This window comes from Ptychodera flava, unplaced genomic scaffold, assembly GCF_041260155.1.
Source record: "Ptychodera flava strain L36383 unplaced genomic scaffold, AS_Pfla_20210202 Scaffold_31__1_contigs__length_3010019_pilon, whole genome shotgun sequence".
In the NCBI taxonomy this organism is placed as follows: Eukaryota; Metazoa; Hemichordata; class Enteropneusta; family Ptychoderidae; genus Ptychodera; species Ptychodera flava.
The window spans coordinates 2,695,201-2,720,642 of NW_027248353.1; the positions used below are offsets into that span (position 1 = coordinate 2,695,201).

At 37.6% G+C, this 25,442-nt stretch overlaps 1 protein-coding gene across 1 annotated transcript in view; it reads left to right on the forward strand.

Moving 5' to 3' along the window:
• LOC139127419 (uncharacterized) overlaps positions 1 to 25,442 on the forward strand; it is a 146,456-nt gene that overhangs the window by 113,662 nt on the left and 7,352 nt on the right. Inside the window, exons 6-9 of the mRNA XM_070693342.1 lie at positions 19,990 to 20,079; positions 20,471 to 20,590; positions 21,174 to 21,557; positions 21,803 to 22,216. Coding sequence (XP_070549443.1) covers positions 19,990 to 20,079; positions 20,471 to 20,590; positions 21,174 to 21,557; positions 21,803 to 22,216 — 1,008 coding nt within the window. The remainder of the gene's footprint in view (positions 1 to 19,989; positions 20,080 to 20,470; positions 20,591 to 21,173; positions 21,558 to 21,802; positions 22,217 to 25,442) is intronic.

The window sequence follows — 25,442 nt, forward strand, 5'->3', positions numbered from 1 at the left end:
AAGTTTAAAATCTGCATTCAGGTCAGCGTAGACATGGCTGTTGTTGGTCCACGAGTTTATTGATCCTTCATGCCACCTTCTAAGTTCGTAGATCTCCAGGTTTTTATAACTTCAGTATGACTCATTTCATTGACTCGTCTATCTGCAAGTAAGTTATAATAGAAGTTCGACACTGCCATTTTAAAAGGCATCTGGTGATGTCATGTGGCAACTTGTGCAGCTATAATAACATATAAGACGCATGTCAGCGTTACCATTAACGACTGGTACCAATCGTTAATCATTAACTTAACCGTCGGAAAATTGGACAACTGGTTGACGCGCATACTTAATGAAGTGTGGTGTCGTGTCCAGTAAAAATAATCTCAATGCCGATTCGGGCCACAATCATTTTAAAATCTAGCTCGATAATCACGGGAAAATTACTAAACTTTGTTCAGAAAACCACACATGTCTTAGGTATTGAAATCACTGAAATTAAAGGGACAAATTTTAGGGGTTTTTTTGTGAACCTATGACCTCATAAATGTTTTCATCGTTATAATGCTGAACACCTCGCGTTTGTTTACACAGTTGTGATACACATCTACATATTGAAGTGTTTTCGTTCACTGCGTTTTTATACGTTTCAAGACCAGACGTCTAGTTTGATTTGTCAGTTCCTGGATATTACAAGTCCTTATTCAGGATACAAGGTGGACAATACTCATAGCGATTAACAGCAAGCAATCACATTTGTGGAAGGTGAAGAAACAGGTAAATTATCGCAATCATACCAATCCATAATCCAATAACACTAGGTCAAAATTTGTAAGACAATAGTTATAAACATAGACACAAAACAGCACAGAACAGACAGTAAATAGACGGTACAAACAAAGTCAAATTCATGAAAGAAAGATATATGGACCTCTCATTTATTATGCTGCCATATTAAAGAAGTCATACCTTGGCTGTATATTTTACAAATAGATGTTGCAATGGCTTGATTAAATATTCGTAAATATCAAAGAACAGGTTTTCGACTCAAATAATAACTTTATGGCATTATGTGTTACAAGACTTGGTTGTGAGAACAGAATACAGCAAGCAGAAGTTGTGATTATCAGAAATACAAGGAGAGTAGCTGAAGGCGACGGTGGACGCCAGCTTGTTTGAATGCTATTGTTCGCGTCATGACTCTAGCCACTCGAGGGGCAGAGTTCTGGATGTTTCACCACTATAGTATGGGCAATTTTCCTTCAGTCGCTGTCCAACTGGATGTAAACTATCACGCCACACATGTCGAAATAATTAGCAACATTATGGAAAACGTTATCAAGATAAAAAATAGAATTTGTCTGTTTAGCTTGTTAAATAATGAACTGCTGGTGATAGTTTGATTGGAATTTAGAGAATTTCTTTGTGAATAGGGTAATGTGAAGAGCGAGACGTTGAAGGACGCCGTGTATCATAAAGTCTGAAGTCATTTCATGAGCAAAAATCCAAAGATTACAACACCAGAAAATATTTGCCCAGTACGTGGCTGCGAAAATGAATTTTATCTTTTCATAAAGTGTCAAAAACTTCCAAATCACTGTAAGCCCAATCCTCCTGTATTTATTTGTATTTCAACATGAACGGACTACAATTTGCATGATAGCCGCAGTGGGTAGCGAACCAACAAAGTTCAGTGTGAGAAGGGAAATATCGTTCTATGTTTACTCGTTTGGTTAAAAAGGGGAACAGGAAGAGTAATCGTCGCAAAATGATCACGAGTGATAAAAATGGGACCAAAATAAAGCACGCCCCGTCGCTGATCATGGCTGCATAATATGCCGTCAGTTGTAAGGCAACATCACAATCGATGTGCATGTATCTGACTCTCATATTTCTTCTTTTCTGATCCACAACGTGTTGGAACCATTTTAGAGCTCGCGGAGTACGGAATTTTTTTACCATCTTAGTTTATCTAAACCCATAAGTTCATTTTCCCCATAGAGATAATACAGCTGTTGCCGCCATTTTAAATTCAAATATCGGTAAATTTTCCCCTAGTACCAAACTTTGCACGGTGACTATTGATCATTATTCTTGATTTCATAACAGAAAGGTTGAAACTTTCATTGAGGAAAATTGGAACAAAGGTTTGACTCTTTCACTTATACGGATTCTCCGCCAAGACCTGCCATCACTTACATGAAACTTTTCCAATACAATAAATGAGAAAATATAGCAACTATGCAAGCATTCATTAATAGCCAGCGGCTTGAGACAATTACCTTGCAAAGTTAACAAATCTAAAATTTGTCTTCTGAAATTTTATTCATTGAATAAAATTCCAATTTACCACTACAGACGCATAAAAAACCCCTGAAAGTCTTCGATAATACAATTAAATAACTGATTGCTGTATTGCTGTTTTCGGTGCAATTGTCGTTCGTGAGAACAAATACAAGCGTCTTAAACGCCAATGCGATATTGATCAATACGCGACTATGTCATTGACGAGGTCTACTCTATGAATAACATAGTATATCGAGAACAATTAAAATATTTTAGGTAAGATATGAAAAAATGACGAAAATAGAGAGAAACCTAGCGCGGATGCGATACAAAAATGCACACTGTACCGATTGCGACGTCCACTCACCAAAGCCATTAATCAGCTCCTGAATGATGTTGAGTAAACATATTCAATTGACATGATTCATGAAGTTCAGCCAAGCTTGAATACTACGATGCTATGTTTGTACGGAACACTACTTACACTATACATTATTGAATGTTTGGTACAGCGACATTTTGTTTCAAGCTATATTTATTCAGAGCACTGTGATAGGTCAAAGCCCTCTGTAGTTTGAAAACATGCACCCATAAAATTCTTTTTCACTGTGGCGGTGGACAAATTAGCCAACCGGCCGATCAACACTTATCTAACAGAATGCAGGTACTATATTCTGCAAACCACCGGTGCGCCCGCCCCCTCCATTTATTTTGTCAAGATTGTAAACCTACCATTTATTTATATTTGCACGATTATTGAGTATTAATATGTATTTCTACCTTACATTATGACTCTATGGTTGGCAATATCACTAGCGCTTACGGTAGGCTTCTGATTCCTTATTTGTTTTATTCAGAGTGTGTTAGTTAAATAGGATACACAATTAAGGTCAAAAATACAACTAGATATCCAGTTTGGAAACATGAACCGACATATTGTCATGAGGTCACAGGTATTTTATCCAGACCATGTAACCGACTGTCATAAAACATGGCCGGGCATGTTTTTGAGATTGCCACTAAGATTATCGTCTGTACACTTCAGTTGTAGAATCATACACGGCTTTTAACAAATGTTGAAACGCTCACCGATTAACCTGTCAAGGGGCGAGTTTTCTTTTTCTGACCGTTCCCAATAACCTGAATGACACCTATGAATAATTGTGAAATGAGATTTCGACGTGCAACTCTTCTATTAAGTAAACAAGTTTTATCAGATTGTTAAATTAGAACCAAATGAATGAGAATGACACAGAGATAATCACTGGCCTACAATTATGGCCGGTACTGTCTCCATGCTAGGCTACATTTGAGGTTTCACCTCTACAGCGTATGCTTGGGAAGGCAATGTAAAAATTATATATGATACGTTTTCCAATGTTTACCTCGCTAGTATGAGACCAAATCTAAAACGACCTTACCTACTTTCATTATTTCGACTAATTCCCTGAAATGAGTTTAAATCTGTCTACATTGTAAATTTTCTAGAAAAATCAATCTACAACAGGTTCAGTACTTTTGTTGATATCACAAAATGTCCTTAAAGCAATCTTACTCCTTTAGCAAGGCCTTCAAAGGGCAAAGCTGTCGGATATGGACTTGTTAAGCATTACATAGTAGTTAGGAAGCTGTGAGATTCTCATGAGGGAACTAGTGTCAATCGTTAATCGTCGAACAATCGGACGAATGGTTGACATGCATAAAAGTGTGATGTCCCGTCGGTAAAAATTATCTCAATTCCCATTTTAGCCTTCAAGGCTTAGGAATCTGGCTCGATAATCATGGTATACATACTAAAATTTGTGTAGAAAATGACACACACTACACTTCGGAATTCAAATACCGGATTTTCCACGTAGAAATTTAAATTTTGTGTAAATAAATGACCTCACAAACGTTTTCAAGGTTACAATACTGAACACCTAGCGTTTGTTTACACGCTTGTGATACAGATATATCAGTTGAAGAGTTTTCGTTCACTGCGTTTGTATAATTTGTTTAAGATTAGACGTCCAGTTTCATCTAAGTCCTTATTGAACATACAAATGTGGACATTACTCACAGCATTTCAACTGCCGGCGATCAGATGACTAAAAGGCAAAGGAGCACGTAAATCTTATGAGTTCTCATTTTTGACGGGGGTCACATTAAAGTATCCGTTGCCCGTCTATAGTATTTAAGATAGACGATGCAGTGTCTTGGAATATTGTCTAAAACTTGATCAGGTTCACAATTCAAAGTTTAACCTGTATGGTATTGTATGATGCAGGACGTGGGATTGTAAAAAGAACAAAGCAAGCGGATGCCGTGAAAACAAAGAGATAGCGTCACTCTGTGCTGGACGCCACCTTCTTTGAAAGTTGTAGAACATTTCATAACTTCAGCTTATGGCGGGAGGTTTCTGGATTTTGTCTCCTGTATAGTATGCGTATGGTCCTTCAGTTGTTGTCCGACAAGGTGTGATATGTCAAGTTACCGAAATAACGCTGCACATGTCGAAAATATTTGACACCTTCTTGGAAAATGTAATCAAAATACTCTTAAATAACATAGAATTTGTCAGTTTCGCACGAAACGATAATGAATCACTAGTAAAAGTTCGGTCGCCAAATATGGACTTTGTTTATGCAAAAGCTCGTGTAAAGGGTGAGACGTTGAAGGATTTCATAGATCACACTGTCTCAGCTCATGCAAGGTTTCTCTACCAAGGCTATATTATATGAACCATCCTCCGAGGTTTAAACACCTGCTGATTTGTGTCAAGTAGCTGCAGGAATGAATTCTGCCTTTGAAAAAAGTGTTATTGAGCTGCAAAAATGATTGTCCAGTTTTTCCTGTCATAAGTTATTTGTATTTATTCATATTTCAACTAGGACAGTCCACAGTTTGCAAGATTGATTCCGTGAATATAAAGCAGATACTGTTCTGGCAGAGAAGCTTGAAGTTGTAAACAGATCTTATCACTATGATCGATATCTATGTGGCTTATTCTTGCAAACGGATCATGCGATACGTTGATCAGGAGTTGTGTTTAGTTAATCGCTACAATTTATTCAGAAAAAGCTGAACAGCTAGTATGAATTTAACGGATTCTCCACCAAGTTCAGTCAGCCTTCGTACGTAAATATTTCAAATGCAATGAATGATGAAATGACTAATACTGGCAAATTGCTAATAAGTTATGAATGGGAATTTAGCAACATTGGCTTTCATGTGCACTGGTGTAACGTCTAGTAAATGGTAAGGTTTTTGTACACAATTGCATCACCCATTTTATAGTTCACTTCTTTGGAGTGATTAAAGGCGGAGCCTCCCTTTCAAAGGACGCGAAGCTATGGCGGCGTTCATTGTGTAAGTGGACACCGAACAGGCAATACGCCACACTTTCCAGAAAATGTAACTTTTTAGTTTTCTCCGGCCGCAAAAAAAAAAAAACGCAGACAGACTGCCAAGCGGTCTGCGCGAAGCTGCTGCCGATCGAACTCTATGGTTATATTCAAATTCGAACGCTACTGAGAGACAAGTTTAGGAATTCGAGCGTTGGTGGTGGGGAATCAGTGACCGTTGGCGATTTGAACCCACCGTCAATCAAACGCTTAATATAAACTCTGTTTTCAGGAGTAACAAAAGGTTGAGATCAATTTGTGTAATTAATTATACAGAAATCAAACATCATACTGGCTAAGTGTTTGGCTGGAAGGAGAACTCCACTAATGCGAGAACCTGGCATTGAAAATTGCGGCCTTAAGTATAGATTATTCATATCTCAGTTGGTACGGAGAATTTCGTTGCAGTGCAAGGGACGTGTGACAACACTGTTTATTCTATTCTTTGAGCTAACGGGTAAAAGGATCTGCAATGTTAACACAAATTAACTGGTGTGGCGGTATAAAGGATCAGTGTTTAAATGATTTCCTTATACAATGAAGTCAAATTATTTCATTGAAAATCATCGACCAAATGCAGCGTGGTTAAAACGTCACTTCACACTGTTATTGCATAGAGGATAGCTGCACTTTGCAGAAAACGCATCCACTTATCAACTAATCTCATAGATCCGTAAAACAAATATTGATGGTTCATGATCATAATTTCTTAATCGTCGCGGCTGCTTTTGTATAATAGCCAGTGCGGTCACATAGCCTTCACAGTACAAATAACGATGCCAGTTTCTTACCTGGTGATAGGCTTGGTGGAGAAAAAACTTGTAGGTCTAAAGTGTCATCAATAAATCTTAAACTTTGCCAGCAGCACTGTGTTTTTCTTAAAATATTACCGTGAATATGTCCTATAAATGTATTCCTATGCAATAGGTTTTATCTCGTTGCCTGGATCCCACTGAATAGAGCACTTGAGAGCCTCGCACCAGGCACCGTCAATTTTGACATACAGAGAATCACTAGCAGACAATTATGGTCTGTATTGTGTGTGTGCTCTGCATTACTAGAAATTTAAACACAGGATCTTCTGACTGTGAAGGCAATGTGTAAAAAACATATATTTAATTTACTCTTTATCTTTTACCTGCATTATTCCAAATCTGCTTTGCGTAAGAATTACCTTGATAATATGGATTCCACTGATTCTCTGAAACGATTTTAAAACTTGCAACATTATCGTCCATTACATTTATAGAATCGTTAATTTATAGCAGGTCAAATGCGTTGACATAACGAATTCCACTGGGTATACAATGATACAATATTAAACAGCCACTGTGATTTTTAATGAGGAAAATTTGAATCCTTTGAAGCATTGTAAAGACTAGTTATAAATATTAGCGTCATGTTGACTTCATGTTGTTTAACAGATCAACCTGGAAGAGGGTTAATGGCTGAGTTGGCACGTAAGACCTAGCCGTCCTCCAGGGATGCCTGATAAGATAGTTTACTCACTGACAGATAAATCTGCTTGCCATTGACTAATCAATCAATTAACCGACGTGACGGTTCTCAGAGACCAGTATATGCTTGTATACCTGTTTGAAATTTTGAAGGCAAACTTTCTTCTCAAAGTCACCTAGCCAAACCAATGTGTTGCACACTGATTGGTGGTTACACCTCCTTAAGTTTAAAATCTGCATTCAGGTCAGCGTAGACATGGCTGTTGTTGGTCCACGAGTTTATTGATCCTTCATGCCACCTTCTAAGTTCGTAGATCTCCAGGTTTTTATAACTTCAGTATGTCTCATTTCATTGACTCGTCTATCTGCAAGTAAGTTATAATAGAAGTTCGACACTGCCATTTTAAAAGGCATCTGGTGATGTCATGTGCAACTTGTGCAGCTATAATAACATATAAGACGCATGTCAGCGTTACCATTAACGACTGGTACCAATCGTTAATCATTAACTTAACCGTCGGAAAATTGGACAACTGGTTGACGCGCATACTTAATGAAGTGTGGTGTTGTGTCCAGTAAAAATAATCTCAATGCCGATTCGGGCCACAATCATTTTAAAATCTAGCTCGATAATCACGGAAAAATTACTAAACTTTGTTCAGAAAACCACACATGTCTTAGGTATTGAAATCACTGGAATTAAAGGGACAATTTTTAGGGGTTTTTTTGTGAACCTATGACCTCATAAATGTTTTCATCGTTATAATGCTGAACACCTCGCGTTTGTTTACACAGTTGTGATACACATCTACATATTGAAGTGTTTTCGTTCACTGCGTTTTATACGTTTCAAGACCAGACGTCTAGTTTGATTTGTCAGTTCCTGGATATCACAAGTCCTTATTCAGGATACAAGGGTGGACAATACTCATAGCGATTTAACAGCAAGCAATCACATTTGTGGAAGGTGAAGAAACAGGTAAATATTATGATTTCACATTTATTATGCTGCCATACTTAAAGAAGTCATACCTTGGCTGTATATTTTACAAATAGATGTTGCAATGGCTTGATTAAATATTCGTAAATATCAAAGAACAGGTTTTCGACTCAAATAATAACTTTATGGCATTATGTGTTACAAGACTTGGTTGTGAGAACAGAATACAGCAAGCAGAAGTCGTGATTATCAGAAATACAAAGAGAGTAGCTGAAGGCGACGGTGGACGCCAGCTTGTTTGAATGCTATTGTTCGCGTCATGACTCTAGCCACTCGAGGGGCAGAGTTCTGGATTTTTCACCACTATAGTATGGGCAATTTTCCTTCAGTCGCTGTCCAACTGGATGTAAACTATCACGCCACACATGTCGAAAATAATTAGCAACATTATGGAAAACGTTATCAAGATAAAAAATAGAATTTGTCTGTTTAGCTTGTTAAATAATGAACTGCTGGTGATAGTTTGATTGGAATTTAGAGAATTTCTTTGTGAATAGGGTAATGTGAAGAGCGAGACGTTGAAGGACGCCGTGTATCATAAAGTCTGAAGTCATTTCATGAGCAAAAAATCCAAAGATTACAACACCAGAAAATATTTGCCCAGTACGTGGCTGCGAAAATGATTTTATCTTTTCATAAAGTGTCAAAAACTTCCAAATCACTGTAAGCCCAATCCTCCTGTATTTATTTGTATTTCAACATGAACGGACTACAATTTGCATGATAGCCGCAGTGGGTAGCGAACCAACAAAGTTCAGTGTGAGAAGGGAAATATCGTTCTATGTTTACTCGTTTGGTTAAAAAGGGGAACAGGAAGAGTAATCGTCGCAAAATGATCACGAGTGATAAAAATGGGACCAAAATAAAGCACGCCCCGTCGCTGATCATGGCTGCATAATATGCCGTCAGTTGTAAGGCAACATCACAATCGATGTGCATGTATCTGACTCTCATATTTCTTCTTTTCTGATCCACAACGTGTTGGAACCATTTTAGAGCTCGCGGAGTACGGAATTTTTTTACCATCTTAGTTTATCTAAACCCATAAGTTCATTTCCCCATAGAGATAATACAGCTGTTGCCGCCATTTTAAATTCAAATATCGGTAAATTTTCCCCTAGTACCAAACTTTGCACGGTGACTATTGATCATTATTCTTGATTTCATAACAGAAAGGTTGAAACTTTCATTGAGGAAAATTGGAACAAAGGTTTGACTCTTTCACTTATACGGATTCTCCGCCAAGACCTGCCATCACTTACATGAAACTTTTCCAATACAATAAATGAGAAAATATAGCAACTATGCAAGCATTCATTAATAGCCAGCGGCTTGAGACAATTACCTTGCAAAGTTAACAAATCTAAAATTTGTCTTCTGAAATTTTATTCATTGAATAAATTCCAATTTACCACTACAGACGCATAAAAAACCCTGAAAGTCTTCGATAATACAATTAAATAACTGATTGCTGTATTGCTGTTTTCGGTGCAATTGTCGTTCGTGAGAACAAATACAAGCGTCTTAAACGCCAATGCGATATTGATCAATACGCGACTATGTCATTGACGAGGTCTACTCTATGAATAACATAGTATATCGAGAACAATTAAAATATTTTAGGTAAGATATGAAAAAAATGACGAAAATAGAGAGAACCTAGCGCGGATGCGATACAAAAATGCACACTGTACCGATTGCGACGTCCACTCACCAAAGCCATTAATCAGCTCCTGAATGATGTTGAGTAAACATATTCAATTGACATGATTCATGAAGTTCAGCCAAGCTTGAATACTACGATGCTATGTTTGTACGGAACACTACTTACACTATACATTATTGAATGTTTTGGTACAGCGACATTTTGTTTCAAGCTATATTTATTCAGAGCACTGTGATAGGTCAAAGCCCTCTGTAGTTTGAAAACATGCACCCATAAAATTCTTTTTCACTGTGGCGGTGGACAAATTAGCCAACCGGCCGATCAACACTTATTTACAGAATGCAGGTACTATATTCTGCAAACCACGGTGCGCCCGCCCCCTCCATTTATTTTGTCAAGATTGTAAACCTACCATTTATTTATATTTGCACGATTATTGAGTATTATATGTATTTCTACCCTTACATTATGACTCTATGGTTGGCAATATCACTAGCGCTTACGGTAGGCTTCTGATTCCTTATTTGTTTTATTCAGAGTGTGTTAGTTAAATAGGATACACAATTAAGGTCAAAAATACAACTAGATATCCAGTTTGGAAACATGAACCGACATATTGTCATGAGGTCACAGGTATTTTATCCAGACCATGTAACCGACTGTCATAAAACATGGCCGGGCATGTTTTTGAGATTGCCACTAAGATTATCGTCTGTACACTTCAGTTGTAGAATCATACACGGCTTTTAACAAATGTTGAAACGCTCACCGATTAACCTGTCAAGGGGCGAGTTTTCTTTTTCTGACCGTTCCCAATAACCTGAATGACACCTATGAATAATTGTGAAATGAGATTTCGACGTGCAACTCTTCTATTAAGTAAACAAGTTTTATCAGATTGTTAAATTAGAACCAAATGAATGAGAATGACACAGAGATAATCACTGGCCTACAATTATGGCCGGTACTGTCTCCATGCTAGGCTACATTTGAGGTTTCACCTCTACAGCGTATGCTTGGGAAGGCAATGTAAAAATTATATATGATACGTTTTCCAATGTTTACCTCGCTAGTATGAGACCAAATCTAAAACGACCTTACTTTCATTATTTCGACTAATTCCCTGAAATGAGTTTAAATCTGTCTACATTGTAAATTTTCTAGAAAAATCAATCTACAACAGGTTCAGTACTTTTGTTGATATCACAAAATGTCCTTAAAGCAATCTTACTCCTTTAGCAAGGCCTTCAAAGGGCAAAGCTGTCGGATATGGACTTGTTAAGCATTACATAGTAGTTAGGAAGCTGTGAGATTCTCATGAGGGAACTAGTGTCAATCGTTAATCGTCGAACAATCGGACGAATGGTTGACATGCATAAAAGTGTGATGTCCCGTCGGTAAAAATTATCTCAATTCCCATTTTAGCCTTCAAGGCTTAGGAATCTGGCTCGATAATCATGGTATACATACTAAAATTTGTGTAGAAAATGACACACACTACACTTCGGAATTCAAATAACCGGATTTTCCACGTAGAAATTTAAATTTTGTGTAAATAAATGACCTCACAAACGTTTTCAAGGTTACAATACTGAACACCTAGCGTTTGTTTACACGCTTGTGATACAGATATATCAGTTGAAGAGTTTTCGTTCACTGCGTTTGTATAAGTTTGTTTAAGATTAGACGTCCAGTTTCATCTAAGTCCTTATTGAACATACAAATGTGGACATTACTCACAGCATTTCAACTGCCGGCGATCAGATGACTAAAAGGCAAAGGAGCACGTAAATCTTATGAGTTCTCATTTTTGACGGGGGTCACATTTAAAGTATCCGTTGCCCGTCTATAGTATTTAAGATAGACGATGCAGTGTCTTGGAATATTGTCTAAAACTTGATCAGGTTCACAATTCAAAGTTTAACCTGTATGGTATTGTATGATGCAGGACGTGGGATTGTAAAAAGAACAAAGCAAGCGGATGCCGTGAAAACAAAGAGATAGCGTCACTCTGTGCTGGACGCCACCTTCTTTGAAAGTTGTAGAACATTTCATAACTTCAGCTTATGGCGGGAGGTTTCTGGATTTTGTCTCCTGTATAGTATGCGTATGGTCCTTCAGTTGTTGTCCGACAAGGTGTGATATGTCAAGTTACCGAAAAACGCTGCACATGTCGAAAATATTTGACACCTTCTTGGAAAATGTAATCAAAATACTCTTAAATAACATAGAATTTGTCAGTTTCGCACGAAACGATAATGAATCACTAGTAAAAGTTCGGTCGCCAAATATGACTTTGTTTATGCAAAAGCTCGTGTAAAGGGTGAGACGTTGAAGGATTTCATAGATCACACTGTCTCAGCTCATGCAAGGTTTCTCTACCAAGGCTATATTATATGAACCATCCTCCGAGGTTAAAACACCTGCTGATTTGTGTCAAGTAGCTGCAGGAATGAATTCTGCCTTTGAAAAAAGTGTTATTGAGCTGCAAAAATGATTGTCCAGTTTTTCCTGTCATAAGTTATTTGTATTTATTCATATTTCAACTAGGACAGTCCACAGTTTGCAAGATTGATTCCGTGAATATAAAGCAGATACTGTTCTGGCAGAGAAGCTTGAAGTTGTAAACAGATCTTTATCACTATGATCGATATCTATGTGGCTTATTCTTGCAAACGGATCATGCGATACGTTGATCAGGAGTTGTGTTTAGTTAATCGCTACAATTTATTCAGAAAAAGCTGAACAGCTAGTATGAATTTAACGGATTCTCCACCAAGTTCAGTCAGCCTTCGTACGTAAATATTTCAAATGCAATGAATGATGAAATGACTAATACTGGCAAATTGCTAATAAGTTATGAATGGGAATTTAGCAACATTGGCTTTCATGTGCACTGGTGTAACGTCTAGTAAATGGTAAGGGTTTTGTACACAATTGCATCACCCATTTTATAGTTCACTTCTTTGGAGTGATTAAAGGCGGAGCCTCCCTTTCAAAGGACGCGAAGCTATGGCGGCGTTCATTGTGTAAGTGGACACCGAACAGGCAATACGCCACACTTTCCAGAAAATGTAACTTTTTAGTTTTCTCCGGCTGCAAAAAAAAAAACGCAGACAGACTGCCAAGCGGTCTGCGCGAAGCTGCTGCCGATCGAACTCTATGGTTATATTCAAATTCGAACGCTACTGAGAGACAAAGTTTAGGAATTCGAGCGTTGGTGGTGGGGAATCAGTGACCGTTGGCGATTTGAACCCACCGTCAATCAAACGCTTAATATATAAACTCTGTTTTCAGGAGTAACAAAAGGTTGAGATCAATTTGTGTAATTAATTATACAGAAATCAAACATCATACTGGCTAAGTGTTTGGCTGGAAGGAGAACTCCACTAATGCGAGAACCTGGCATTGAAAATTGCGGCCTTAAGTATAGATTATTCATATCTCAGTTGGTACGGAGAATTTCGTTGCAGTGCAAGGGACGTGTGACAACACTGTTTATTCTATTCTTTGAGCTAACGGTAAAAGGATCTGCAATGTTAACACAAATTAACTGGTGTGGCGGTATAAAGGATCAGTGTTTTAAATGATTTCCTTATACAATGAAGTCAAATTATTTCATTGAAAATCATCGACCAAATGCAGCGTGGTTAAAACGTCACTTCACACTGTTATTGCTTAGAGGATAGCTGCACTTTGCAGAAAACGCATCCACTTATCAACTAATCTCATAGATCCGTAAAACAAATATTTGATGGTTCATGATCATAATTTCTTAATCGTCGCGGCTGCTTTTGTATAATAGCCAGTGCGGTCACATAGCCTTCACAGTACAAATAACGATGCCAGTTTCTTACCTGGTGATAGGCTTGGTGGGGAAAAAACTTGTAGGTCTAAAGTGTCATCAATAAATCTTAAACTTTGCCAGCAGCACTGTGTTTTTCTTAAAATATTACCGTGAATATGTCCTATAAATGTATTCCTATGCAAATATAAACGTCTTGTGGAACAACTCTTTTAACGCTTGCGAAGCTTTGTGCTATGTTTAGACCCATTCTAATATAAGTCGAGGTTACGTTTGTCGTAAGAAATTTCAACAGATACCTTTGCATCCCACTCATCGAGCCACTCTTTTTAGACTGTCTACAGTACTCAGTTGACACTGATGTTGAATTAGGCCGTTCGTTTTTTTCATGCCATGTTTAGATCAGAGCCATGAGTACTGCCGAAACAGACAAAAGTCAAGACTATCACGAAACTAAATTTATTTTCACGGGACCTTTCTTAAACCTGAGGTCATTTTATTTATTTTTAAAATGATGGCAATTGCTATATACGTAAGAATGATAAATTCAGTGTTAGCTGTATATTCAACGTAATATCCAACATTGCGGCCATAATAATAAATAGGCTATATGGCTTAATATTGACTGATTGGAAAACCGTATGACTGTTTAGCATGGCATGTATTCTGAATGACGAATAGTATGTTATTTTTTGGCTAAATCCTTTAATTGTAAGAAATCCAAATCATTAATGTTTTTAATTGTCAACGATGTCCGAAATACTGCAAATACAAATCTGTGCGTCATAAGGTGATTTTATGTTGTATTACCTGAGGACATTGCAGAATGTTTCTACACCGAACAATTATTGTTTGTTGACACAGATGTCAGAAATGATCTACCTGTCAATTATTCTTGAGCAATTCAAATAGAAAAAAGTGACCGTAAATTGGCAGGATTTTAAAATAAAATTTGGGACTTAACAGGGAACTCAAAAATACATATTGCTGCAGCTGATTCGAAGTATTGAAATTGACCGACAATTGCAGGAAAACACAGCGACATTCAACATTCAACATTTACCCGATATATGTTGCAGTGAAGGTAAACATGATTGGAAAAAGATCATTAAAATTTTTCAGTAACGATGAAGAACGCTTAAAGTAATACTCACCATTCTGCGTTTGTGATTTATTTATTTGAGTAATCGGCACACTTCTATTGAAATATTGCATTTCCTTCGGGCAAACCCGGTCATTTGTAACCTCTGCAGTGGAACCTTTGGTCACTTACATTAAATGCCGTTTCGCACGTTTGCATATACAAACATGATTATTTTTTATAAAAAAAATCAAACTGCACCATTAGGATTCGGACTCTGGGCGCACAGCTTCGTTCCTGAGAATGATAATGCTGCTAGGGTGCAAATTGCATGAGATTAATCATCGAATATGTTGATGCCGTGGGCTTATATGCCACATCATATGTCCAAAAGGTGCCCAACTTGTAGGTGGCCATGAGTAGAAAGAGCATGTGCGTTTGTGATACCATTAATGAACAAATGTAATAAACTTGTTAGGGTCTCTAGACACCCATGCATATTTCATTTAAAAATGGCATTACATTGCCTACATGTACTCCCCTTAGCCCGTATTTGCCAATTATAACAGCCATTCTGTTGTCCACGCCAAATTCCTACCCCTATTATTCATGTTAATCATTAGAACTGCATATTCATTTTGTCTTTAACTATTCCGTTTTCATGTACTTGGTCACTATAGCCAATGGTATCTGACAAATTTACTTACTCGAAACTGACTAGTAAGATAAGTTGAACCATTCGTATGATGATCGCTACAGAGAGCACATGTAGCGTGAAACTCTGAGTAACGCCTAAGTCCTGTGTTCTACTTGTTATCATTTTTACCGTATGTATATATAAAGAGACACCAGTGGATAAAGGGTAAATGAATTTACACACGTCTAAAATGTTCAGCTAGTGGGTTGGTAATATCTAAATAACGTTCGTCCGGCCGGATACAAAAACATAAAGAGCGAATAGATCCATTTTCATAATATTTTATATATATTCCCATGTTATTTTTCTCTGTTTGACGTCATCGTATACGAGTCTTTTTCGCGGAGCTGCAAAACGTATACGATTACGTCAAACAGAAAATACCATGGGATAAAATATTTATCACATTAGCATATTTTGCCCGTGGATACATCCTGATTTGTTTACTTGACGGAAACTCAGTTTTGAATGTTGCCTGATTAAGCTCTCGAAGTACAGTGGATTCCAAGTGCAGTGCAGAGTTACAGCTCTACACCTTATGTCTTCGCCACGCGCTGCAGGTTTGATTCCGAGCGAGAATTTACAGAAATTTTTGTGTGATAAAGGAAATTTGTTAGTCGAATGACTTTATGCTTGTGCCTCCTATGTCGCTTTCTCGAAGATACTGTACTCATTTATTTGGTGAACTTACGTGAGGTATAGGTTTCGGTTTATCGCCAACCGGGATCGCCAGGTACGACGTCCACATTGAGCATTACGACTCGACTGGAGCTGTGACGTTACTGAGCCATTAAAACGATCGACGGTATCCCCATTCGATTCTCGGGGAAAACTATAAACTCGAAATTTCGTTGGACAATTTCGTTGCCTTCTATGTTTCCATGTCTGGATTTATCGGGTCACCTTTTGGTAAAAATGTCATGAGAACTAGCACGGCATCGATCACGACAAATCGGTCTGTGTCGCGACCTGCATGTATGAACGTACCATGCAGGAAAAAAGTTCCGGTTGATGACGTAGAACAGGGGTAATTCGGATTTCTTATCCGTCCTGTTCTACGTCACACAGGTGGCGATTCGGGCCAGTTCATGTGATCAAACATTTAATGGTTGTAACTTAATAATGAGCAAAGTTTAGCACTTTGAAGGCAATTGTTTACAATCCATTTCAATTTTTGACTATAAACGCTTATTTCCATTTCAGTATAAATGCTACGGTATATCCTGTGGTGTAGCAAAATATTTGTCATGGGCAGCCAGTTCCCTCGAAAGCATGCTGTCGCTCTTTCGAGCGATCAATTGTCCAATTAATATTGTATACACTAACATTATATTTTACTGATATTCTTTATTTGTCTTTATTTGACTTTTTCGCTCAAGGCTGTTGTTACCGGTCAAAGTTACGTTAAAAACTAACTTGTTCTGATGGCAAACGTTGACACAGCGATGTCTTCAACAGAAACTAGTTTTCGAGGTGCAAGGTGAGTACATCGATGAAGTCAATTGTTACAACAGCCAAAAACGCGGTATTTATGACTTCTCTTTCGTATAGCACAATTGTTCTGTCGTTGTTGTAACGCCTTCTCTTATTTACTATAGCTTTATTTGTCCTTGCAACACTAGAATAAGACCACTGAAAATGCGTTTTAGGAGTATCGGAAAATATGACGCAACACCCTTTAATGTACTAACCAGCTGCACATTCACCTATCATCTACTCGTTTGGAAAACATGTATCTCATCACCAAATGATATAAATGTTCTGCAAATAGTATTGCAAGCTGAAATTATAACACATTATATTGTTTCCATGTGTTTCATATTACAGTAACAAGGAAAGACCAGCTGCATTGGTCGTCTGCTCCTTCCTAGGCTGGCCAATCACCGGTGGCGTGGCCGCTGCTATTCGTCAACTGATTTATTATTTAAATGCAATAGGGTTTGCAATATACTGCACAGCCTTCAAAGTAAATAACGACGATCAAAATAAATTTCGTAAACCTGGCATCAGTCTCGTTTATCCAAATCCCCCGCCATTGTATCGTCAAGATAAGCAAGAAATTTCATGGCTTCATAATCATATAACGTACTTTCCTGACATCAGCGAATTAGAGTCAGTTAAAATGGTTTTCAGTTTTAGTATGGTGACATCAATTCAAGCTTCCGTGATCAGAGAAAATGTCTTCCCTGATGCGTCATTTTACGTTGTAAATCCGTATAAACTTGACACACCTTTGAGCATTCTTGGTTACGATGAATATCGATACAAAGTTTGGAAAGCGTCTGCAATAGATAGTAGTAAGGACGCAAAAGCCGTATTTTCGATGGGTTCGGAAATATTTGACCACTTTGATGACTTCTATCAACGTGTTGACGGGGTGAAAAATCACTTTTCCTTAATGCTTACACCGGATGACGATCTTTCCAATGTTAAACGCTCCACTAAAATTCCCGACAGTGGAAAATTTCAGATTTTGATGTTTGTTGACGAAGTCGATATCGCAGAGCTATCGAGCGAATCTGTTTTAGCACAAGTTATGAATGACGTTGCTGAATCTTTTCACAGGGTTAAAAAGAACCTCCAAAGTGGGTCATTGTTTCTATAACGAAAGGCCGCGAGAATGATTTAAAAATAAATAAATCCCAATTCTCATCCCTATCTCAATATTACTAACAAGTCATTCGAAGTTTCCGAAGCAATAAACCTGCTACAGGAATCACATTTACTTATTGTGCCGCCATCTTCCATCAACTCAGTTAAATTGTCACTCTCTGCAATTGCAATCGGAATCCCACTTCTTGTACCACAGTATTCGTCTAGTCAAAAGGCAATCGAGGAGTATTTACCTGATGTGTATGCCTATGACAGCTTTGTTGATATGAAGAGTGGCCACATCGAACTTTTGATGAAAATTAATGGCGCAATTGCAAATTATTCTCCGTACGCTGAGAAGGCCGTGGTATTGAGGAAAAAGCTGAAGGGAAAGGCGAAGAAAATATCAGAAGATGTAAAAAAGATGTTGATTGATTTTATAAATCAGCATGAAGATTTCAGCCTCGCCAACCAAGGGAAGAAGTACCTGAGAAAAAGGTAGCTTTTAAAGATCTACAATTGTCTTCTCACTTCAGTAGCGACATCAATTTTTTGTAATGACATGTATGATGTCAGACGTGTGATACACATAGATTGACCACTCTGCTAATGGTACCCTTTCTTTTCATTATGTGTATTTCAAATTCGATATGTAAAGAAACTATTAGCCCTCATTTTTGTAATATATGCACAGGAATTGTTAAGCTGCAGCCAAACTTGACTATCAAAAAGCTGTTTGTGGACTCCATAGTTGCTAGTTCCCAACAGTTGCTAGTTCAGTGTCGTACTTTGGAGTTTGGAAAGTTATAAGAAATATGACTATTATTTTGTGTTTTAATGGCTATGAATAATTGAATGGATGGAAATGCCAGTTTCCGTACTTTAATGCTTCATAAGGTCTACAAAATTCACGCGCTAATTTTAAATACACAAATGTTTACAAGGAGGCGGTATTTGGGCTGCAATAAGATAATTATTCAGTTATTAAAATATAAGACGTGCGTTTGTTGCCTTTGTTTGAAAATGTCCTGTGATCACTCTTCATTCAACACTTTTACCTAGATGGCATTCGACTTCAAACCATCCTGTCGAAAAAAATGCAATAAGATAGAGCTGATGGGGTTAATAGTTAGAAATGTATTTATTAAAGCATCAGCACAAAATAATTTCATACGTTTCTTAGCTTGAAAATGTAGCAAAGAGGTTGGCATTCCTGTGTAATTTCAAGTGTTTTAATTGCTGCTTTTTAATTGTACTATTTATCGTCAGACAAATCTACACAATATGAAAGGCCAAGTAGAAGTCACCAAAATCCTACATATGACACGGAAACTAAAGAAAAATCAGGTATGCACACGTACTGGGCGACATTATAAGAAGTACTACAGATGCACAATCAGCTGTCTTCATAAGATTACTGTGTTCGTACATTTATTAAACGCATGAATTGACATAATGTTTATGAAAGTACATTTTTCTGAACATTCGCAGGTCATATGTTGCGCTCTCCCAGTCCTGACAAATCGCAAAGTGATTATGAAGCCAAGAGACCGGGGTTTGAAGTCGGTATGTATACTCACAATTATGTGATATATTACCGGTATTTATAATTATATAAATGTCATCTTTTGGTTTAAGCGGCGTTGCCTTACTTTGCGATTGGCTCACTGAAAACTTAAATTCGTGAGTTTGCCATTGTTGGTTGGTTTCAATTGCAAGAATTACAAGTACACAGCAAATTGCTTCGTGCCCACAAATCAATCAATATATGGATTGAAGGGTTACCTGAACGGACAAAATGCTTGGTGTACTATCAAAGACCTTCTTAGTTAAGATATTGATATGCAAGATGGAAATTACTGTAAATCAGTCCATATCATTTGACTCGCATGTTTGGAAATCTATTTCATCAAAATATTTCAAAGGTTAACGGTTGTATTTTGGACATGAACCCTTTCACTAGAATGAAAATATTATCAAGATACGTTTGCTTCAATTTCCTAAAATAAACCAAACGTTTTTTGCTGAACATATCTTCAGATCAAATGACTCCCGGGGATGATGAAAACGGATCCCTACCAAAACCTGACCAAGAAGGAACAGCAAGAAAAAGGCGCGAGCTGAAAAATGGTCAGTATACTGTTGTGAAATATATTTTGAAAGATTGGCAAAACGTCAGTTGAATTAAAATCAATGAAAATGAGCACGCAACTTTTTTCAAATCGACAGGCCTCCTATATGTACGGTATACCATTAAAACATGTACCATATTTACGTGTCATTTAATCCAAATGTTATGTAATCCCGTGTTCTTTGGACATTTTAACTGAAAATAAGTTCCGAAAGTTCCACTGTCCATTCATACTCATCCTTGACCCGAAGGCAACATGTTATTGCTGACATTGAAAAATAAACAATGTCAGTGTTTTACGGATACTGTACCAGGTAAACTTGTAGCAATAGTATCTATCATATTTACTTAATTGAAGATTTAGAGTATGGGGCAATGTGTCTATTTTAGGTGATGGTTCACTGAAAGACAACCAGGGGACTGGATCAAGTACAAACAACGGCAGTGATGGTCATGGTAATGAAAACCATTCCAATCCTGATGACACAAATCAGCATCAAAATACACAAGGTAGATATCAATAGTAACTGTGATCTGGCTCTACTCCAGATCCATATGTGTATTTCAGGGTATAAGTTCGTCTCCTACCTTTACCTCTAGATGTACAAAGAATACAGCTCAAGACAGAGATAATGCCATTGAACAAACTCACATGGTCAAATCGCAGACGAAATAGTTTTATTCATAAACTTATAATTCATTCTCCTCAAATCTATGAATAATGCTGTTACAATTTTCTGACTCGGCAGTTTTAGTCAGATTGATTATTTTCATATAATATAGCAAGATTTTGATAATGGCAGGAAATTTAAAATAAACAAAACTCTGTTGAATTTCTCCACAAGCAAATGTTGTTGAGGCGTATTTAATGCCTAGTGTATCGTTCAATTTATAGATTACAATAGATATCTTGGGATATTGGAGGGTGGACAAATTTTGCAGAGTTGCAGCTGATGGGTCTTTAAGATCAAATATTTTGTGTTGGCTGTGTCTGCCGATGATGGTATTCTGTCGACACTGCTGTACATGGCAAATAGATATTGTGACGTCTATTTCCATTAATTACATAAAAAATATTCATGAATCTTGGCAGGTCGTATTAGTGTACGATTGCGTGTCAGTGGTGGTGTGCCTGAGAACAACAGACCAATGGCTGACATAGAGAATGCTCTATTCAGACATGCAAGCACCCAGACAAATGCTGAGGATTATATGAATAGAGTCACAGCGATTCATCCCGACCTTTCTGGAGAATCAATTGAAGAAGGAAGTCTGAACTTCATCATGAGATGTGGTTCTTCAGATGCAGCTGACGCCTTGTGGAATGCCTACAGCAGTGGACGGTTAGATAGAATGGCGGATAAAACTTTTCTATCCATACCTATTCTGGATGATATAGGTGCCAGGATGCTGTCTCTGGAAACAATTGTAGATTATCAGGAATACTTACAGTGTAAGGAAGACATTACACGTGGAGGTACGCGACGGTGAATTTCATTCATGTCTTGTTAGTTTTATGCACTTAAGTTTGCAAATCCTAACGTTGACTATCTTTACCAAATATGAACTTTGCATTCGCAGGAAAAAGTTATTGTTTTAGAAACATATAAAAGAAATCAAAATCAAAGAAAGACAGCATTGTAAGTATTGTCATTATATCTTCTTGGATTAATCAAAAAACTTTTACAGATTCTCCTCTGCTTGTACATTTTGTTTGCTTAGATATCAGCAGTAAGGTGTCTTATGAAGGTGCTAAATCACCAGAAGATCTGTGTGATGTCGAGCTGGTAAGCATAATGAACATGGAAGGTGAGAAGCAGGCGAAACAGCAAAAGATCAGTATCCAATGGAAGCGGATCGAAGTGAAGACAAAGACCAAGGACAAGCTACGGTCGACAGTCTTCAGTGACAGTCAAACCTTCAGCGAAAGTGAGAAATCCTGTATGGATGAGTGGGTGACGCTGAAAAGAAGAATACAACAACCTTCTGACACGTTGGTCCTAAAGAAAGACTTGGAAAAATTGAAACAACAAAAGAAGATACTGGCATACGATGTGCTATCGATGAAAAGCATCAGTAAAAGAACGGTTGAAGAACTTGAGAAGATGAGATTATCTCACGACCGGATAATGAAAGGTTAGTGTATAATAATGACACAAAGAGGCGTAAATTTGCTGGGTAGTACGATACACTCATATATTTTTTAGTATATCCGTGATAACCTCGTACTCAGCCTATCAATTTTCTCTTAAATGAAGAAGCTCATTCTGAAGTAAGAACTACAAAAACTACAAGTGTTCTACATGGCATTAATTTATACAGATTTTACCTTAAATGTCCTTTCAACTGTTATGGCAATACCGAAGGATTCAGGTATGTAGGCAACGGGTGCGAAGGAAAATTTGAAAATCCACGAAAATGTGACTTTTTGTGCATTTATTGACCCGAAGATGCAAAACAATAGCACCAAATTAGAGCATACGCATGGTTATCGGTCATGAAACGCGTGACGTCATACACATGCAGATTAGCACAGCATGTTTTTGAAAAGATTCAGCTAATCTAAATTAGCTCAAAATCCCCTGAAATTTTACGTAGCAATACTTGACATACTCCTTCACAGTCCAGGGCATGGATTTGGTTGGTTGTGAAACAAACACTGTTTTCAAACGGCAAATGTCTACTTTGTAATTTCGTACAATTTTTTATCCTATTCTTGCTCTATCACAAAAACTATTAAGAATTTTCTAAAACGCATGCTTAGCCTTGTGTATCTGGTGGTGTTTACAGTTTTGCCGAGATACATTTCAACAGATGGAAAATTTGCCGACTTTAAAGCTTTTACACATTTTCACAACATCAGAAGGCGATAGTACCTACACAGCTATTTAAACGGTAATGATTTCCACGTGCCAATAGCACGCATTTGGAACACTGCCAGCCTTAGCAATCTCGCGCGCGTTGAATCCTTCGCCGGGTATCGCCTAAAATGTAAACAAATCATATTGTAACACACCTCATCCGCAGTCTGTATTCTAATTCGCCGATTGATAGTCACGTGGGATGCGTTCTTTTTGTGCTGATCCACGTAAACGACGTCATCAGGCATCATTTGTTTGAACTGTTGCCTGCCAGGCATCAATGATGCCCGCTGACGTCAAAAACGATATTTGACGCGAACGCGGACCGGAATGTAAACAAAGATGTCGTCTGCGGCCGATCGAAACTATAATCCAGAATTTTTTTGGTTTATCCTACTTTCTGAAGAAGAATTGAATGCTTTGGTTTCCAACAAGGACTCGATACGGACAAAAACTATAATCAAAGGTGAATTGAACGTTTTGCAGAAGTATTGCAATCTTTTTAGGAAAAACTTTTTCTCACTGAACCACTCAAACATATTACATCATAGACCTACATGCGACAAGTGTTGTGTATAGTACGTTCTTATGCATGGCTACGGATGAGGTGTGTTACAAAACACATATTGACTGGCATGAGGGCAACAGCATACGTCTTTAACCCCTCGGGCCTGTGAGTCACCCCAAAAACAGACTGTTTCCCTCGGCCTACGGCCTCGGGAAACAGTCTGTTTTGGGGGTGACTCACAGTCCCTCGGGGTACAGACGTATGCTGTTGCCCTCATAGCCAGTCAATATGTGTATACTGTTTTCAACAAAATGACCACCGCTTTTAAGTTTCACACTTCAACTGAGTGCAGCACATGATTTATCTAATCAATGTTCAGTTATTGTTATTAACTAGTATTACCACAGGCGCCAGAGTCATTTCCAAGTTCACGGTTCAATCACATTTATACTCAAGAAGTGTAAATCACAGAAATCAGGTTATCATGTTGGTAGAATGTATGGAAGGGTCAAATAAGGCGAGAGTAATACATACTTGGCCACCTACGGTAGATCATGTTTCAAGTTGCTGACACCTTGGCTCAATCACCCGCTAATAATCCCAAAGTACATGATTTGAACATCTTACGTAAATCAATTCAAAAAACCCCAAGACCAAGTTTCAGAGCGGTCAACCAAGGGGTATCAAAGATATTTTTAAAGGGACAAATTTTTCATGAATTTTGTTTGATACGAGATGCTACTTATATTGTTCGACATGTTGAAATATACTGAATGAATTGGTGACCATGTATATAGTTGACGCCGGTTTTAGACAAATTAAATGAAACCAGCGCGAAAATGCATTAATGGCCATGAACATTAATTCATTTCGTGATGGTTTCATGTATCGTGTCTAAAACCAGGGTCAAATATGCGCAATGGTCACCCATTCAATCAGTATCTTTCAACATGTCGAACAATATACGTAGTATATCGTATCAAACAAAATTCATGAAAAATAGCCGACCTTGTCCCTTTCAAAAAAATATCTAGAAAAATCCCACAATGTATACATTTCCTTACGATTTGAACTAATCAGACCTAGGTCACCTTTTGCAACCTGCACACCAAATTTGAACCAAACGGACAAACTGTTTGCGGGAGATGATTTTTTGACCAACGCACGGAAAACTGTCCCAAAATACAATTCCAGCATGATTTGAATAAGCGTTATTGATTTCACTAGGATATCTGACTGGACAGAAATCATTTTTACATTGACTATAACATAACAATGAGATCAGAATTCAGCTGCTAGATAATCACACAGACAGAGGAAATGTTTTCCAATCACCTCAGTTCTCAGTTCAAGCTCATTTACATTACACTGACAGTTTGCTAGACGACTGAGTATAAAATGTATATATTGCCTTTCAAAATAGATTACAACCAAACTCCTGCAAAAGTGATACTAAATTCTCATGTGCCATATCCTTGTCTCCATTCGTCAAGTAAGAAATACCAACAAACACATCAAATATGGTTGATGTATCTTTCTTTAATGATACACCACAACTACAGAACTCACTACCACTGAATATCAGAATATCAACAAGCTAAGATTGCAAATATTTCAAAAAAAACCCTGAAAACTCCTCCTAAAACAAACCATACAGTAACTGTGTCACACAGCAGAACTTGCAGCTCTAGATTTTGGTGATATATGCACTGTGTGTGAACTGTGTTAGCAAGACTGACTGATTGATTTCAAAATTCATGTTTTGATTAAGATTGGAAAATTTGATAAATACATGCATTTAACACTGTTGCAACCACTTTGATGTGTGAAAATCTGAATATAAACCGAACATCAGGCACAAGCCCACTAATTCACTTTCGGGTAACGAAGATAGTTCGGAAGAAAAATAGTGCAGACCTGGAAGTTTTGATATCTGCATGGATGCTTGTTTAGTTTGAACTTTAACGTCAAGAATTTTTGTAAAGATGTTTTT